Genomic DNA, 19,532 nt, shown 5'->3' with positions numbered 1-19,532 from the left:
CCTTTTGGTGTATGTGACAAAGCTCCAACCAACTGAGCCACCCAGCTGGGACAAGACAATCCAATCTTGCAGATATTAACAGATACTTAACACTGAATCTCTCTCACAGTTTTGTCTGACTATGTGGTCACAATTTCCAAGCTTACTCTATAGACAAGGGTTTTTTTAAACTTCCAGAATAGCTAACTAGAGGCCTCTCCATGCACATTTCTATTAAAGATATGAAAACACTTGAAGGACACAGCTTTGATTTATCTGTTGAGTTCCTATCTCTGTCCTTTACTACATGTATAATCTGGGGCCAATTACTTATCTATCCAGACCCTCAGTTTCCTCTTCTATGAAATGAGGTAATATTACCTACCTCAGCTAGCTGCTGTGAGACCACAATGTTAATGCATTTAAAGCACCTAGAATAGTGCCTGCCATGTCATAAGCACTCAATATAGCTTTAAGTTCATTTTTGCATAGACACCTCTGATTTCAGGGATCAAGATAGGCCTTTCACAGTGTGATGGGAATTAAAAAGATCACCCCATACAAGTGTATTGATATTGTAGTATTAGAGAGGCTCCCATTATCTCCTCCAGGTACTCTGTTGAATAAAGCCACCAAGTCAAATTGCTTTTCTAAGAATTAAGGTTTCTTTGTTATCTGCTCATTGCTTGTTAAAGAAATCTTTAGGGAGTTTCTTCAGTGTTGAAAAAACAACATTGTGCTGAGCTTTTGAGGACTAAAGAGAGAATAGAAGAGAAGGACTTGGGAATTAAGATAAAGTTCATGGAGAAGGTAGTTTTGACCAGAGCGTTGAAAAACAGGAAGGCACTGTGAGCACAGGCAAGGAGAGAAAATGCATGGCATTTGTAAATACCAGCTAAAAGTTCAGCGTGGGTAGAAAGGAAGATGTAGCTTGTGAGTTTAGAGCCTGGGAAAGATAGACCCATGATGGTATCTTGGAACCAGCACAATGACTGCATCTAGATGTCAGTCATTGCCCAACAAAACACCAGTTCAAATGCTTGTAACTGGCAAGAAAATGCTGTTGGGGAAAAGTAGGAGGGAACTGCCTCTTTCTTATAGTAGTAAGCTGTTTATCCTTTGCCTGGTAGAGGAAATCTCCAACGGTCCGGATCTCTGGCCTGCTAAGTTTTGATGCGGAGAATAAAGAGAAAACAAAGAAGGTTGAAAGTTATGGACAGTTTTCAGTGTAGATGCTGGGCAGCAGGGGGCAGCGTGAAGGCAACTAAAAGTTGAAAGACTGCACAGAGGATTTGCTTCTGTAATATTTCTTGTCAATTATGAGTTTATATCTATAAGGCTACTTATATTAATAAGAACTTCATATTCTTTTCTCCAAAATGAATAGAAATTTAAAAGAGAACATATTAAAAAGAGAGAGAGAGAAAGAAGAGAAATAACAGGCTGGCTAATGACAGAATGACATTGCTATTTGAGAGCATAGACATCAGTGGTTGTTTAGGTATCTCTTTTCAAATGAGTAGGAACTCAGAGTTTATAAATTTGAAAATGTATAAATTCCAGTTGGAAAACACGCTTATATGACTCTCTAAGATTTTGCATTTATTAAAGTACACTTGTTCAGCTCCACTATGTTAAAGGAATAAGTTTAAAAAAGGGGGGGAAGCTCTTGAAAATAAAATTTTAGTTAAATAATTAATTAAAATTTTAATATGCATTCTACTTTACATCCCAAACATATGGAATTTGAAGTTTTTATGATTATGAAATTTTGCGGTTTTTAAATGAAATTTTTTTCCTTTTATCTAAAATTCAAGACTATCTACACTAAATTTCATCAACCTTTTCTGGTGAAATTCATCTTTTACCAACCCTTTTAGAAGTTCAGATTGTCACTGATGTTAATGGAAAATTGCAAGTTTCCATGTAGACTTTAGTAGCTCTGGAATATGCCATTGAGAATGCTACATCTCACCCATCAGAAAATCTCTCAAGGGTATAGGGAAGATGGCATCTTACTGCTTCGTGCATTTTACACTTAGGGAGAAACTTTCCCACTTGCCTTTCCTTCGTGATTCTCTCAGTGTCCACCATACCTGTTTAGGAGACTGTGACCCCTGTGTAGGTCAACCTTCATGTGCTGCTTTTCATTCCCTCATTTCACCATACTGTGTATGTTCTTTCTTTCTATGTATTGACATAAATGGCAACATAAATTGAGGGCTGACTTTTCCATAATTATTGAATATTGATTTCCAACTTAATTAAGGAAAATCTAAAATGATGAATAAACTTTTGGTTTAAGATAGTGTACCTGAAAATTGTTTCTTAACTGTCATGAGAAGAGGTAAAAGAGGTAAAAATAAACTACTTTGTAGGGTAAATATATGAAAAATTTCCTCCATGTTTTATTTTAATCATTTATAAATCTGAAAATATAAATATATCAAATTATTTAAAATGTTACCTTTCAAACCAGGATATACACACAGGACATACCCTGTTTGTTTTTACAGAAACTAAGTTCATTAAAGGCAATAAAATTTTTTCTTTTGTATCTCCCATTGCTCATAATACAATGCTTGTACAAAGGTGGGGCCTAATTAATGAAATGATATTAGGAAAACTCACTAAAGTATATGAAACATAATCTAGTTTTTTGAGGTAAGATATAAATGTACTCTTCACACTTTCATCATGCTTTTCCAGTTGTTAAACTGGTTAATGTATTACTATTGTTGTTGCTGCTGTTTGGCATTTTCCTCATTGCCTGGACAATACTATTGTGTTAATTATTTTCTTAACTGATTACATTGAAATGTCCTGTGATTTTCCAGTGAGAATATTAGACTAATTGCAGATCTTTTACTACTAGACTTCATTATTTGGACCATTTCTGTTTCAGCTTTTTTTTCCCTTCAGCTTTCATGTTGAAGTTTGTATCTTTCTTTCATATTAATTCTGAATCTTTATTTTCCAGTATTAATGAAATATTTATAACTATATCACATTTGACCATACTCATGGCAAATATTGTCAGAAAATACCTAAAGGCATAGTTTCTACAGAAATTATATATCTCAATTTAATTCTTTTAACATTTTAGGTCTAAAAATTTTTATGTATTCCCTTTTTTTCTGCCAACTATAGAAAAGGGAAGATAGTCATAAAAGTTAAGAGTTGGGAGGGAGTCATCAAATCTTAGGCCTTTTCAAACTTGAAGAGACTAAGACCCAGATTGATTAAGACCAAGATCATACAACTAGTTGGTGGCACACCAGACTTGGAACCTACAGCTTTTAAAATAAAATGCTCATAAATAACTATTTAATACAGGAGAGATAGCCAAGCATGAATTATATTTTGATGACTCTACTCTAAAAATGTAACATGGTTTAATAAGCTTAAAAACAAACAAACTAAAAAGCCCCATGATGAAGGCAATACCATTATATATAAAGTTAGACTCTTTTCTCTATATTTAAAATTGTTTTGTTTTTTATCACACTGGAATTAAGAACAGGGAATTTTATGAAAGACCATTTTCAGAATATAGTTCAAAATTAATCCTGAAGAATCATTATTTCTCAAGTAGACCATGAATTTTTAGTTATCTAAAAAAAGCACAGATTAGCTTGGCCAAGTATGGCTCAGTGGTTGAGCATCAACCTAGGATCCAGGAGATCACAGATTCCCAGTTAGGGCACATGCCCTGGTTGCGGTCTCGATCTCCAGTTGGGGGTGCGCAGGAGGCAGCCAATCAATGATGACCTTCTCATCATTGATGTTTCTATCTCTCCCTCCCCCTCTCCCTTCCTCTCTCTGAAATCAATAAAAAAGATATATTTTAAAAATAAAAATTAAATTAAATAAATAAAAATTTTTTTTAAATGAAAAAGCACAGATTATGGAGCAACCCAAGAAAATGAAGGCAAAGAGAGTTCTGTTCAAACAGAAGGACAGCTAAGTATAGGAGAGATACACTATAGTGTTTGTTCCCAGCTTTTTGTGTGTGTGTGTGTGTGTGTGTGTGTGTGTGTGTGTGTGTGTGTGTGTGTGTGCGTGCACTCTAACCTTTGTGTATGGAAGGGGAAAGAATAGGATTTGAAAAATTATTCAGGAAGGAACACATTCAGATAGCATTTTTTTCTCTTTAAGATTTGGGTTTTGAGTATTTTTGTTTTAGGGAAAGGACTCATTAGCTAGTATAAACCCAGTTTAGCAGCTGTGTTAAAATGAAGGTAATGAGTACCTGGTTCAGCTTACTCTGGGGCAACCATCTTTCTACCCTACACTGGAAACTTCCTTTAAGAAAAAGGTGCAGCTTTTTTTGTGAAATAATATCTAATATTTATTGAAATCTTACAGGCACTGTAAATTTGGTTACATGAATTATTTATCAATTCCACGGGGAGGGGAGGAATGTGACACTCATAGAAGTTAAGGATTTATTCAAGTTTATAGAGCTAGATTAGAGCAAAGTTGAGATTCAAACCCAAATTGTGTCTGGCTCTGGAATTAGCACTTTTAGCCCCTACATTACACTCTATCTTTAGCAATTTGTTCTCCTAAAGCTCCTCTGCTAGAAACCTTGAGTACTGCTTTTTAAATGGAGGAAATCAGCCCGGCTGGGCGTGGCTCAGTGGTTGAGCGTCGACCTGGGATCCAGGCGATCAGGGTTCAATTCCCGGTCAGGGCACATGCCCAGGTTGTGGGATCGATCAATGACTCTCTCATCATTGATGTTTCTATCTCTCTCTCTCTCTCTCTCCTTTCCCCTCTCTGAAATCAATAAAGATATATTAAAAAAAAAAAAAAAAGGAAATCAGTAAAAACATCTATATTGATTTTTCTGTTCTAAATGGGATGATTAAAGAAAATTATATTAAACAAAAATTTATAATTGTAAAAATTATAATACAGGAACATTTCTTATCTCAAAATAATTCAAACTGGGCCTGATTTGCTTCTAGACCCAGGGCTTGGGAAAACAGACCTTGGTGCACATTTCCATCCTTTCCAAACACACCCAGCCCCAGCAGAGGGAACCACAAGCTATAGAATGTGACAGGAAGCTTCAAACAGGGTACTCAAGGCCAGCCACAAACAGCATCTGACATTGGCCTTCACCAGAGACCATCCAAAAGACTGGGAGTCCTAGCAGACCTACCTAATACATAAAAACAAATCGAAACAGGCAGCCAAAATGGGGAGACAAAAAAACAAGGCTTAATGAAAGAACAATAGAATCTCCAGAAGAGCTAAATGAAATGGAAATAAACAATCTATCAGATATAGAGTTCAGAATACTGATCATAAGGATGCTCAACAGCATGAGAAAAGATGTAGAAACTATGAAGGAAATTAAGAATGACACAGTAGAAATTTTAAAAGTTGGAAGAAATAGCAGATTAGGGGAAGCTGAGGATTGGATCACCAAATTAGAAGACAGTGTAGAAAAAATCACTCAATCAGAGAACAAAAAGAAAAAACAATTAAAAAATGGGAGGATAGTTTAAGGGACCTGTGGGACAATATGAAATGTAATAATATTCGAATCATAGGAGTACCAGAAGATGTAGAAAGTAAGCAAGGGCTAGAGAACCTGTTTGAAGAAATGATGACAGAAAAATTCCCTAACCTGGTCAAGGAAAAAGTCACACAAGTTCATGAAGCATAGAGAGCCCCAAGCAACAAATACCCAAAGAGACCCAGGCTCAAACATATAATAATTAAAATGCAAAAAATTCAAGACAAAGAATCTTAAAGGCATCAAGAGAAAAGTAACCTGTTACCTACAAAGGAGCTCCCATAAGGCTGTCAGCTGACTTCTCATCAGAAACTCTATAGGCCAGAAGGGAATGGCATGAAGTATTCACGGTAATGAAAAGCATGGATCCGAAACCAAGAATATTCTATCCAACAAGGCTATCATTCAAAATAGATGGTAAGCCTGGCTGGTGTGGCTCAGCAGTTCAGCATCAAACTATGTACCAAGCGATTGTGGTTCAATTCCTGGTCAGGGCACATGCCCAGGTTGTGGGCTAGATGCCCACTAGTGGGCGTGCAGGCGGCAGCTGATCAATGACTCTTTCATCATTGATGTTTCTATCTCTCTCCTTCTCCCTTCCTCTCTCTCCCTTCTTCTCTCTGAAATTGATAGATATATTTAAAAAATAAATAAAAAATGGTGAAATAAAGAGCTTTCCAGACACCCCCACCCCCCCCCAAAAAAAAAGGATAAAAGGAGTTTATCACCACCAAACTAGTACTGCAAGAAATGTTAAAGGAACTGCTGTAATATGAAGTTGAAATAGAAAGAATGAGAAACATAGGCATAAAGAAATAAAATGGCAATAGTTAAGTACCTATCAATAATAATCTTAAATGTAAATGGATTAAATGCTCCAATCAAAACATAGATTAGCTGAATGGATAAAAAAGCATAAAGCAAATATATGCTGTCTACAAGAATCTCACCTCAGAACAAAAGACTCAGAAGCTGGGGGGAAATTTTTTTTGAGGACTTTAAAGGAGAGGTTGACAGCAATACAGTCATAGTAGGGGACTTTAACACTCCACTGACTTTACTGGATAGATCTTCCAGACAAAAAATCAATAAGGAAACAGTGACTCTAAATGACACACTAGAGCAGATTAATTTAATTGACATTTACAGAACACTTGACCACAAAGCTGCAGAATATACATTCTCCTCAAGTGCACATGGCACATTCTCAAAGATAGACCACATGTTAGGACACAAAACAAATCTCTACAAGTTCAAGAAGACTGAAATCATATCAAGCATCTTCTTGGACATTTTCACCATGGAATACTATGCAAAAAAAAGAAGGATCCCTTACCCTTTGAGACAGCATGGTGGGATCTGGAGAGTATTGTGTTAAGTGAAATAAGCCAGTCAGAGAAAGACAAGTATAAAATGATCTTACTCATGTGGAATCTAATGAACAAAGTAAACCAATGAACAAAATAGATCCAGAGACATAGAAGCATGAAACGGACTGATGAATCTCAGAGGGAAGCAGGGGTGGGTGGGTGGCTAGGGAGAGAATAACCTAAGAACTTATATGCATTTATGCATAACCCATGGACACAGACAATAGTGTTGTGAAGACCTGGAGGGGAGGGTGCAGGGTGGAGGGGATCAATGGGGGGAAAAGGGGGACATTTGTAATACTTTCAACAATAAAGATAAATAAATAAAAATAATTCAAACTTATCATAGCTTTCCTAAACTTTTATATTGTGCTAGACACTCTCTAGGACAATTTTTTTTTAAGCAAAATAAAAAGGGTGAAAATAATTAAAATGGGTTAATCTCCAAAGGATCCTAGTCTAAAAATCAAATCTTCTATGACCAAATGTATGATTTGAACAGGTCATAGATTTTCTGTTTCAGTGTGTTATTTGGGGGCATGTATATGTATGCCTTCCTAACTACTATGGTGAAACTGAAATAAACTAATGTATTCTTCCTTACATTTGTATAGTACTTTGCAATTGTCAAAGACTTTTCGTTATATTACCTCACTTGTTCTTCACAATGGCCTAAGTAAGAGTGAGAACAAGTATTTTTTAGACCAAGCATATGAAATACTTAAGGCTCAGGCATTAAATAATTTCTACAGGGTCATATTGCTGATAAGTGGTAGATATTAGATCAGGATCTAGACCTTCACACATGGAAGCCAGCATTCCTTCCAGTACATAATCCTATGTCTCACTGCATGAGGTTGCTAGTTTGAATGCAAAATGTTACTTATCATTGGATTGTTCTTAACCAAAGCACTCACCCTGAGGGAAACAGTTGCAATCTGTGCAGAGAGGCCCTGACTCCCTGGGATCTTCCTTGACCAGATTTGGAGATTAAGTAGTCACTGGGCAACCACCTGATGAATCATTTGGCAATGGAGGGGAAAGGTGTAGCAGAGCTCCTTACAGATTTAAACATAGGAATGATACAAAACTACCAAGTGGAAACAAAACAAAGATTCCAGAGGATGAGTATAATATTGTATACAAATTAGTTTTATATATATCCAGTTGGTCTCTGGTTTCATTTGAGGATTTCTTAGCTATGTTTTGTTTCCTTAGTTTTGAAGGGTTTACAATCAGTGTTATGTTTTATACTGTACATACAAAAAAATAAAGCTCAGAAAAGTAAAATGATTTAGTCAAAGATGTAAAACAAAAATATCCTTAAAAATAGCTTGTTTATTAAGCATGACTTTTGTTTCAGGTCCATGCTAAACTCTGCTTCAATGATCTCATTGAATCAATATAACAACCTAGGTGATAGATTCTGTTATGATTCCTCTTTTCCAAGAGTTTAAGTTACAGTAAAAATCTTTGAATCAAAATTCAACTTGTTCTTTTTAGTAGGGACACTTAGGGAAAGAAATCTAGTTAAACATTCTAGTTAATTTGGTATTTAACACCAAATATATTGCCATAGTATAGCAACCTGTTCAATTCTAGTGCTTGCTGGAATTCTGTCCAGTTTTATACTCAAATGTCTTATTTTACACTGTTTTTAGCAGGATAAAAATCTTAAGAATAAAGGTAGTACTTTGTTTATAAGATATTTATGCCTTTTCAAAGTATACATGTCAGACCTTTTTAAGTGATTAAATGGATAGACATGGCCGGTGTGGCTTAGTCCGTTGAGCGTCATCCCATGCACCAAGAGGTCGCAGGTTCGATTCCTGTCAGGATGTATGCCAGGGTTTCAGGTTCAGTCCCCAGTAGGGGCCCTGCAGGAGGCAGCTGATAGATTGATGTTTCTCTCTCTCTCCTTCTATCTTCCTCTCTCTCTAAAAAATAAATCAATAAAAACATATTTAAAAATAATAATAAAATAAATGGATAGCTTATTCAGAAAAACTTATTTCCTTGAACTGCCTAGATTAGAATTCCCAAAGTGTGGTTTAAAAAAAAAATGTATCTGTATTGTTGAAAGTATTACATATGTTCCCCTTTGTTCCCCCGTTGACCCCCTTCACCCTGCTCCTGCCCCCTCCCCAGGCTTCCACTGAATTATTGTCTGTGTCCATGGGTTTTGCATATATGTATATAAGTTCTTTGGTTAATCTATTCTGCCCTCCCCCCCCCCCCACCTGTGAAATAAGTCAGTCTGTTGCATGCTTCAATGTCCCTGGGTCTATTTTGTTCATCAGTTTACTTTGTTCATTAGTTTCTTCTTAAAGAAGACCCTTCAACATTTCATATAATACTGGTTTGGTGATGATGAACTTCTTCAGCTTTTTCTTGTCTGTAAAGCTCTTTATCTGGCATTCAATTCTAAATGATAGCTTTGCTGGGTAGAGAAATCTTGGCTGTAGGTCCTTGCTTTTCATCACTTTGAATATTTCCTGGCATTCCCTTCTGGCTTGCAAAGTTTCTGTTGAGAAATCAGCTGACAGTCAAATGGGCACTCTCTTGTACGTAACTAACTGCTTTTCTCTTGCTGCTTTTAAGATTCTCTCTTTGTCTTTTACCTTTGGCATTTTAATTATGATGTGTGTTGGTGTGGGCCTCTTTGGGTTCATCTTGTTGGGACTCTGCACTTCCTGGATTTGTAAGTTTATTTCTTTCACCAGGTGGGGAAGTTTTCTGTCATTATTTTGTCAAACAGGTTTTCAATTTCTTGCTTCCTCTCTTCTGGAATATGAGGAAACTCCAAAGTATGCTTTTTACAGAACTAGTGGTAATAACTGATAGTACATGATGAGATTACATGGTCAGCTAAATTTGGAAATACCATGCTTAGTATCAGTAAATAGATTTCTTTGCTGCAAGACTTACCTGAGCCTATACATTGTGTGCCTACACATATTTTAAAGAGAAAGCTATAATTGGCAGTATTTCCCTAACTTACTGGTTTTTTATGAAACTCACTTCAGAATGTAACATCTGGATTAGTGTTTTATGGAACATACTTTTAAAATGCTAAGCTCATATCTGGGAAGAAATATTAACATTTAAGACTTGGGTTTTTGCCATCAGCTCAAATTGACAATAAAATTGCCGACCTTCATTTGTGTAGAGTTGGCTTTATTGTTATTCAAAGAACAGCAGAAATTTGTTCTGTGCCTTAAAGCATGAAAAGTTAAACTCATTTTTATTTAAGAAAAGTCAGTATGTTCTAAATGCCCCTTAAGATGGTAATGCTAAATAAATTTTCTATATACATAAAGTAAGTATCTCCGTCAAAAAATAATCTTATAAGAATATTTAATGAGGTGGGAACATTATCAAATTATATTAAGAAGTGAAGACCACAAAATAATATACAGTATTATTCCAATATTATAAAACAAACAAATGAAAAACAAAACCAGAAAAGACTGGAAGAAATAAAAACACCAAAATGTTAACCTAATTATGAGTAAAGCAGTTAAAACCAAAATAGATATCCATACGTATGTGCTACCACAGGGTACTTGTGTTGTTTTTTGGCTTAAAGTCTAGTGTTTGGGAAACCTAATTCAAAAGAAATGTTAAGATCTGGATGTGGCTTATACCCTTGCAGTAACTCAAGCAGGTCAGGTTGGTTTTCTGTTTATCAATTTCTGCAACTTTAAAGATGGAAGATATCTTTTACTTCTTCCTGTCGATGGGATTTTGTGAAGACTTGTGAAATAATAAAATGTGTTTTCTTCTGATGTTTAATGCATGAGTTGCTGATGACGTTAGCTACCCTGTGTCCCTGGCTGTATCCCCAAGCTAAGCTGATTTTGAACCTCAAAGTGCTCTCGCTCCTGTGAAAAATACATAGGAGGACCCTGGGAAACCATTTCAAAATTTTACATGGCTTTGGCTTACTTGGTAAATGATTAACATGCTTTAGGCACCACTCAGCCTGAGACTCCTCCAATCCACATTTCAGTTCAGCAGAGTGGATTTTCCACCCACAGCATCCTACAGAAGTTGTGCTTGCTGTGCCTTCCTGTCACCTACTCATTCTTTTGGGTCCTTTTCACTGACCATCTCCTTGAAACAGTGACCTCACCTGCTTCTCTCCATAATTCTCCCAGCCTCTGCTCCTTTGCTCTCTTCCTGGCTGTTCTCTCTCTGCTGTCTCCTAGGTGCTGGTGTTCTCTGGGGCTCCATTTTCCATGCCCTTTTCCTCTCACTCCATGAATCATCCTTCACACCTGTAATCACACTCCTCAGGTTAGAAATCACTTTCTCTTCCCTCTTCTGAAAAAGAGGAAGAGCCAGGTTCAGAGAACACTTGACACGATGCTACTCCAAGTATCATAAAAAAGAGTAAATATAGTAAAAGTAAAACTTATTTCACTAATATTAATTTATTAGATAATTTAAAAGATAATTCTGTGCCCCAAGCTGCAGAAGGAAAATAGAAATCATTTCCTTCCATGGGTCATAGAAGTGACAGAAATTCACAATAGCCCCTCTTGAATACCTTCCTCCCTGTCAATCTTTCTTTGTCCACCACCTACTGATACAGTATTTCACTTAAACCTTTCAATATAAATTTCTACTTCATTAACAGTTTCTTCTCTTCTACCTCCAAGTTTCTTCCTTTCACCCCTCATGTACCATTTATACCGTACTGATTTGCCTGTTTGCCTAGTAAAACTAATGCTCAAGTAGTATGTTTTATGTGCTCAATATGGTAAGGCACCTAGAGGCAGCTACCTCCCTTCCCTCTCCCCGCCCTGTCCTCCGAGGCAGCCTTCTGGCCCTGTCCTCGCACTGTTATCCTTACAGTCTTGCACTAACACCGGACTATATACAATAGTGAGTGCCAGCCATTGGGTTAAATAAGGTAACTATAATTGAACAAAATTCAGCTTAGATTAAAATACCCAATATTTTTTAATGTATATGGTTGAATACTTCAGTATTTCTTATTTTCTAAAATAGACCTTTATTCTTCTGGCAAATTAACTGGAATGGATAACATTCCTTAAATACCTCATTGTTATTGTTCAAGTCCCAAATGATTTCCTGTCTGTGCCTCCCCCACCACTTCTCCAACTGCTTCTAGTAGTATCCTCATTAAAATGTTGCCACAGAGGCTTCATCAACTGCTGCAGGATAGTGAGGGAAAGATCAGGTGATTTATAAAACTAGGAATTAAAGGTGGCAAGTCCTAAAAATGGTTCAACTTACCCAATCACTTTTTTGGAGGGTGGGGGGGTCTAAAGTTTAGCAAAATTCTTGCTGTGCTCAGAGTGGGTTTTCTATAAATTTAAGATTTTACATTACACAATAAGATGTATTATATTTTGTGTGTGTGTGTGTTTAGTTGCAATAGTGCTAGAACCATTTCGTGGATTTTAAAAATTTTAATTCCTTCTCAGGCCCAATTTGTTTTAGTTGTGTGTATTGGACATACAGTTAAACTGAAATGACTTTAAGTCTATCCTGCTACCATTTGCTAAGATTCATAATTTGCCCTTTGTTCTTTAAGGTAGAAATAGGCTGTGTCTAAAAGTATTCTAAACTATTTTATTTTATATCAAACATAGTTCTTAAATATTATGTACAGAATTCCATGTATAAATCAACTGTAGAAAATCAGTATATTTCAGTATTGTTACTGTGAAACCCTATGAAATGTATGCAATGAATTGTGCAACATTTTATTCCCAACATTTCCTAAATGAAAAAGCAACACATCATAAAAAGCTTCCAGTTTTTCTTTTCCTAAAAGTTATGCTGGAATAATTATTTGATGCCATTTCTTTATATGGCTTAGCATAAAAATAAAAAGTAGAAAGTTAAGAAAAATGGTCACTTCGAGTAAAAATATACTAATTCAGTATTTAGTACTTTTATATGATGCTTTCAATTATAGCACTGTATTACATTTTAATGTTGAGGTCATTGTGCATTCACACACTTAAAAATATTAATTTCACATTTTCCCAATTAAATACAATTGTATCTCACTTTATTGTTAGCTTTGTGAGGCTATAGGGATCGTGCTTTGCCTAGTTGTTAGTAAATATCCAAAAAACATTTATTGAATGCTTAAAGGAATGAAGAATCTGGATTCCTGCTACTACAACTGGTATCGTTGTTTTGAGGTGTGTGTTTTTACCTTATTGTAACCTCAAAGAGAATGTAACTTCTTTGGATGACTATCCATTTTTGCCCTCCTTCCTGCCTGCCTCAGAGGAAGATGGTCCTAAAGTTAACCCATTTGCATGATTCAGCATACAAACATGTCCACATCTTTCCCACTTTCAAAAACAAAGCCAGTGGCCTGAATAGCTATCCCTTTCTGTCTTTCTCTCCCCTCCCCTCACAGACAAGCCTCTTAAAAGAGGCATCTCTCTTTCCTCAGTTTTAGTTCACTCATTTCACTTTATAATTTGGTTTCTGGGGCTCCACACTGGCACCAGACACCAGGCATTCCAATCTCAGCATTGCCTCTTGCCAGCTTTGTGATCATAGGCAGGTCTTGCAACCTCTCTAACCCAACACACCTCATAGGACTGTCATAAGGATTAACTGAGATAATGCATTTAAGATGGACTTCTGCATTGCTTGGCACATAGTAAATGCTCAATAAATTGTCACATCAAAGAGAATTTAACTTCTTTGGAAGTTCAATGGTAGTATTATTACTGATTAAAAGTATAATAGGAGCCCAGCCAGTGTGGTACAGTGGTTCAGCCGTTTACCCATGAACCTGGAGGTCACAGTGCAATTCCTGGTCAGGGCATATACCTGGGTTTCAGGCTCAATCTGCAGTAGGGGGTGTGCAGGAGGCAGCTTATCGATGATTCTCTCATCATTGATGTTTCTATCTCTGCCTCCTTTCCTCTCTCTGAAATCAATAAAAACATATATATATTTATTTTAATCCTCACCCAAGGATATTTTTTTCTATTGCTTTTCAGAGAGAGTGAAAGAGAGGGAGGGAGGGAGGCAGGGAGGGAGAAAGGGCGGGAGGGAGAAACATCAGTGTGAGAGAGACACATCAATTGGCTGCACCCAGACCCAGGCCGGGGATGGAGCCTGCAACCGAGGTACGTGCCATCGGCCAGAATCGAACCCAGGACCCTTCAGTCTGAGGGCTGATGCTCTAACCACTGAGAAAACTGGCTAGGGCAGTAAAAACATATATTATTTTAAAAGTATAATAGGAGTTCAGAGATGAAAACATTGATACAGGCTTAAGAATTGTTTTTGAATTTACCTAACCACTCACTCATTCTTCAGATTAGGAAATTAGGACTCAGAGAGGTTAAGCAAAGAAAATTTCATGGGGGAGGTGAAATTTTAATTGGATTTTGAAAGATAACAATAGTTTACACCTATTGAATATTTACTGTGGACCAGAAACCACTGTAAATGTTTTACGTGGATTGCTTTACGTAATCCTCAAAACATTCCTCAAAAATGTGAGGTAGCATTTCAGTAGATGATCTGAAGCCAGGCAGAGAGAATAGAAAAGAATGAATGAAAACCTAAAGGCAGGAAAGACATTCTAAAGATGTTGAGGAGATTATATTTACCAGCCAGAATGAAGAGCTTGTCTTAGGCAGTAATGAGAAGCAAAGTTGGACAGAAAGGGAAAATTATGAGATCTTGACAGCCATACCAAAAAAAAAAAAAATTAAAAATGGCTTTGTGGAATGGAAAAATAAAAAGCAGTTATAAATAAATGATTTGGAGAAGGGAGGATACAGATGGAAATGGAGGTTTGAGGGCACGTTGATTTGATGACATGGACTATGAAGCCCTAGAGGGCTGTTTGAAGTGTGTTCTTCACATCCCCAGGGATCCACCACCTCTATCAGCCACCACGGGTTCCCATCAGCCACTATTAGGAGAACACCAGCACAGTTTTCTATAAAGTAAGATCTTCATAAAGGTTTACTGAAGTAATGAATTAATTCAAAATAAATTGGATTGGAGGTTGTTTCTACTAGGACTATGGTTAAGACAACAGGAATGGAAATAATGAGGCAAATCCCAGAAACAATTTCAAAGAAAAAATAATAGGACTTGGGCACATATTAAACATAAACTAATATTTAGATCCATATTTCATATTATTATATACAGCAAACTGCAGTGTCAGAGCAGTTGCATTTGACACATTTTATTTTGTTGTTTAAGCAGAAGTTCTGTATTTGAAACGAAACGAATCACATATCAGGGTAATGACACTATAAGTAATTATTTTTACCATTAAAACTTATGTCTCTACTTTCTACTCCTACTCCCTCCACCCAAGTTCTTACTAGTTCCCCCTGGATTGTTTTTGGAATTTCCTACAAACTCTGGCCAAATAAACCTCTTCAAGCATCTCCCACCCTTTTTTTTTTATAGTTACCATCACCCACGAATACCCTTTCTTCTACCATTTCATTCCCATTACTGATTGGGATCCTTCTCATCCTTCAGAACCAAATCACCTGCTGTCTTCTCCATGATGTCTGGTCATCCCAGCTAGAACTGCCAACTTTCTGAACTCCCACAGCACTGCATCTCACCATACTGGTCATTTGGTTAGCTGGGTATCCCTTTATCAGTATTTTATTTATATCCCCTACATTGTTGGTATGGTGTGTTACCTATTCAATAAATATTTGTGACATGACTAAAGTATTTTAAATACTGCAAATCCCTTCCCAACCAAGAGTTTTCCCTTGAAGAAAGGTTAATATAGTTAGCTTTCCACTAGTATGTATCTTCTGTAACACTGAAAATGTCACATTACCATTGTTGGGGATACTTAAACAAAGGGGGAACTTTAAGGTGGGAATAGAAAAAGTTAAAGACTGTGCAGGATTAGCCATTTTTGCAAGGAAACTTTTGATTGGATAAAGGAAGCTGAAGAAAAAAAACCTGAACCTGAATCTTTATTGCTGCACTCCTGCCCCTTAGGAGGGAGGAGAGTGAACTGAATATAAGGACTCCAGCCTTTGGGTCCAGCCTTGGAAACCCAGGGCATTGAGTTGGATGGGGAACTGATGCAGAAAGAAAATACCTCTTAGCAAGCATATTATCTGCAAACAGTCAAACTTAATTTGTAAGCATCTCTCTCAACTTGCTGTGGGAGGTGATTCTAGAATTTCTAGGGAACAAGGAGCTTAGTTGTATGGTGCCCCTTATTACTAATGTAGGATGTAGAAAATGTTATCTATAGGCTGTTACTTTTAGTGAAGCTTAAAAATATATATTCCTTTCCTTGGTGGTTCACTCATGGCTTAATCTTGTGTTCCTCAATGAACCAAACTCTACTACTAGGATTTTACTGTAGGCTGGAGAGGACTACTATACTAATAGTCATCCAGTATTTTCAGAACGGTGAAACCTATCTAAATAGGTGCCATATTCTTGTGCAATTGGCAGTTGTCGAGGATTCCAGGCTGTGACATGCACTCTTGAGTCTTGACGCACCCTGCTTCCCTTGCCTAAGATACTTTCATTTTTTTGCAAGGTTAATCTATACTTATCCTACATAATTTTTACTCATATCATCCCCTCCAAAAAGCCTTCCCTGAGTACTTTCATTAGAGCCATTCCCCATGGATTGGGTGCCACTCCGGCCTGTTTTCACAATAGCCTGGGCTTTCATCAGAACGCTCACCTTTGGTGCGCAGGTGCCATCCACACAGTCCTTCCTCCACTGTGCAAGCTCCTCCCGGAGCCTTGTAGGTGCTGAGTAATCAGCAGCGTACTTCCAAGGCCATGAGGGCTCAGTAACTGTTCATTGAGTAAGTGCACCGTCTTACAGGAAATGCAGTGGAAGTCCCTCTGCCCAGCAGATGTGTCAAGATCAGAGCTTCAGGTTAATTTTGGAGAACTGCCATCCACGTTCTCATCTTCTCCCCACCTGGTAAGGTGTAGATAACCCAGCCTGAAAGGCAGCAGTCTGCCTTTGTGCCTTAAGCTAAATATAGTTCCCACCCAACCCAGTATTTAAGAATAGTGATTATTTGTACTGTGTAGCTCCCAGGGAGAACAGACTTAAAACATGTTTGTATCTCAGTGAACATTTGAAATTTTGCAGCCAAACTTACTAAACCCACCCCTCTCTGATTTTTAAAATATTGCACTGGAAAGAGCTCTCTGGGGATACTCATTTTCATTTGTGATCTAAATTGTTGCCAATTTATCACATCCATCTAGATCTCTTCTAATAACTCCGCTTTTCCTTTTATTTCATTTTTCATTTTTAGGTTTGGCAGGAGTACTACAGGTCTTCGTATGATTCAATTTTATAAAGTTTCCCACAGAAGAAACGAGTGCGAACCCCATAACTATGTTGAAGCAGCACTTTCTTTGAATACAAACAGAAAATCATGAGCTACCTATAAAGAACAGGCTCTAAAATCTTGAAACAGGTTTTGCTTTAAATTTTTCCCCTGGAGGTTACAGTGGCTGATAACTATTATTCCCTTTGCTTCAATTATAATAAAGGGGGCAGTACGGGTTGATAAAATGCAGAATTAAAAAACAAAACAAAAACCCTCCTTTGGATCAGAGTAGGAGACAGCCCTTAATGCTAGGCCCGGTGGAAAGTGACCAGTGATGGGATGCGAAGCCTATGAAATGTTATGATCCAGACTTTCATTGGACATAAAAATAATTGCTGTCAAAAGTTCGCCCTAAGTAGCATTTTACCCCTAATTTCGTTCGCTTTTTTTGTTTTAAAGACCTAATGCCCGGCGATAACGACGCCTCCTCACCCGACCGTGCCCCGGGAGCGCCGCTCCCGCCCGGCCGCCCCCGCCCCTCGCGCCGCCCGGGGCGGGAGAAAGGCAGGTGCCGGCGCGGCGACCCCGGCCGGTAGCACCGCCCCGTGCGGCTCCCGCCGCGGCCTTTCGGAAATCCGTGCGGGCGCAGAGAGTTGCCTGCCCCTCTGCCTGTCTTCCAAAGGCGCTGGGAGGGAGCGAGCGTGAGACAGTGAGCGTGTGCCGGGAGCGAGCGGCGCCGGGCCGCGGCCCCGGCCTCCGAGCGCCCAGGCCACTCGCCCAGCCCGGCCGCCTCGGGGCCGCGGAGGGCGGGAGCCGCGAGCAGCCAGGCGCGGCCCACGCGGCCGGCGGGCGCCGGGGGTTGACGGGACGCGCGCTCCGGGCCGGCGCCCGTTCGAGCCCGCGCCCCCCCCCCGCGTGCCCGCGCCGCTGCGCGATGCAGTGTGGGGAATGGCTGGGGTTGGCTGAAGAGCGCACAGTGGAGTTTTAATGTCCGCCATGTTGGCCATGGCGTATTGAAGAGAGCGAGCGAGAGAGGAGCGGAACGGCACAGCCTCCCACCCTCCAGGCTGCTGTTAGGGCCCGGACGGCGAGCTCTGCGCTCCGCCCCTCAAGTCCCCGGCATCGGTAGGCGAGTGGGGACCGAACCCCCGGTTCTCCATGATCCCGCTGGCCGGGGCCGTTTCCCCAGAGCAGAGAGGTATCTGCTGCGCCTGAGATGAGTAAACTGTCGTTTCGGGCGCGGGCGCTAGACGCCTCGAAGCCGCTGCCGGTTTTCCGCTGTGAGGATCTGCCCGACCTGCACGAATACGCCTCGATAAACCGGGCCGTGCCGCAGATGCCCACCGGAATGGAGAAGGAAGAGGAGTCGGTACGTGTTAACTCCCCTGTCCGACCCACCGCCAGGCCCCGCTCCCACTGCTGCCGGCGGCGGCGGCGGAGCACCAAACCCACACAAAATGGCCGCCATCTTCTCTCCGCCGCCGACTCAGTCGCCGGCCGGCCTTTTACCCCGCCTCCCCGGCCTCGACCCCCGGCCGCCGCGGCTCGGCGGGGCCTCCTCTGAGGCCACCCGCCGACCCCGGCCACTTGTACCCGGGTCCCACGGAGTTCGGGAGCCCGAAAGGCACAAAGGGGTCACGTGACGAAGCTGCCGGCAGCCATTTTGTGGTCTCAGTTGTCGGGTTGGGCCTTATGCTTCTGGAGACGGGAGCGGGCTGGGTGGCGGTGGGGGTGCAGCGCGCCGGGTGCTGTGGAGTACCCGCCTGCAGGCCGCTCCGCGGGCCGCTGGGTGGCGCTCTAGGGCCACCTCGGGCTTCGCGCGTCACTGGCGCCCGGGAGCTCAGGTTCTGTGCACCGTGGGGGCGTTTCGCTTCCCGGTGGCCTGGAAACGTGGGGTTCCATGGGGCCCCACGTGGAGCCTCCTGGGGCTCAATCAATGTTGATTGCAGGCCGTTGAGGTTTTATCACCCTTCCCTGCAACGAAGTGTTGAGGGGACTGCGTGTTTGCCCGGACGACTTTCATACTAGAGGAGACTTACATTTTCTGTATCCTTGGCACTTCTGCATCCATTCCTCCCCAATTCTAGTTAGTCGGAGGATAATAAACTACTGTTCCTGAGTTTTTCTTTGATCTTTGAGAATGTGTTGCAGATTGTTGCAGTTTTTTTGTTTTGTTTTTGTCTTTTTTTTAGTACGCGGTTCGTCTAAAACCTGTAATTTTATTATCAGGTTTTGTTTTGCTTTTGTTTTTTAAATAAAGTTTTAAGTTCGCCTGCTTTCTAGTTTCTTATCACGGGGGTAGAAAACACGCACCTTAAGTAGACGTTTCAGATCGAA

The 19,532-nt window shown here is 39.7% G+C and overlaps 1 protein-coding gene across 3 annotated transcripts in view; it reads left to right on the top strand.

Moving 5' to 3' along the window:
• The window catches only part of EPC1 (enhancer of polycomb 1), a 97,990-nt gene that overhangs the window by 10,271 nt on the left and 68,187 nt on the right, over positions 1–19,532 (top strand). Inside the window, exon 1 of one of the 3 annotated variants that reach the window (XM_016196310.2) lies at positions 18,195–18,564. The exons of 1 other annotated variant lie outside the window; for it this stretch is intronic. In XM_016196310.2, coding sequence (XP_016051796.1) covers positions 18,412–18,564 — 153 coding nt within the window. In that variant the 5' untranslated portion in view covers positions 18,195–18,411. Of the gene's footprint in view, positions 1–18,194; positions 18,565–19,532 lie in introns of those variants that run through there. One more of the 3 variants, XM_016196311.2, reaches the window with a different exon arrangement.

The sequence above is a fragment of the Miniopterus natalensis genome, chromosome 1 (genome assembly GCF_054644295.1).
Source record: "Miniopterus natalensis isolate mMinNat1 chromosome 1, mMinNat1.hap1, whole genome shotgun sequence".
Taxonomy (NCBI): Eukaryota; Metazoa; Chordata; class Mammalia; order Chiroptera; family Miniopteridae; genus Miniopterus; species Miniopterus natalensis.
Note: the sequence above shows the minus strand (reverse complement) of the source record. Positions and strands in the feature narration are given on the sequence as shown.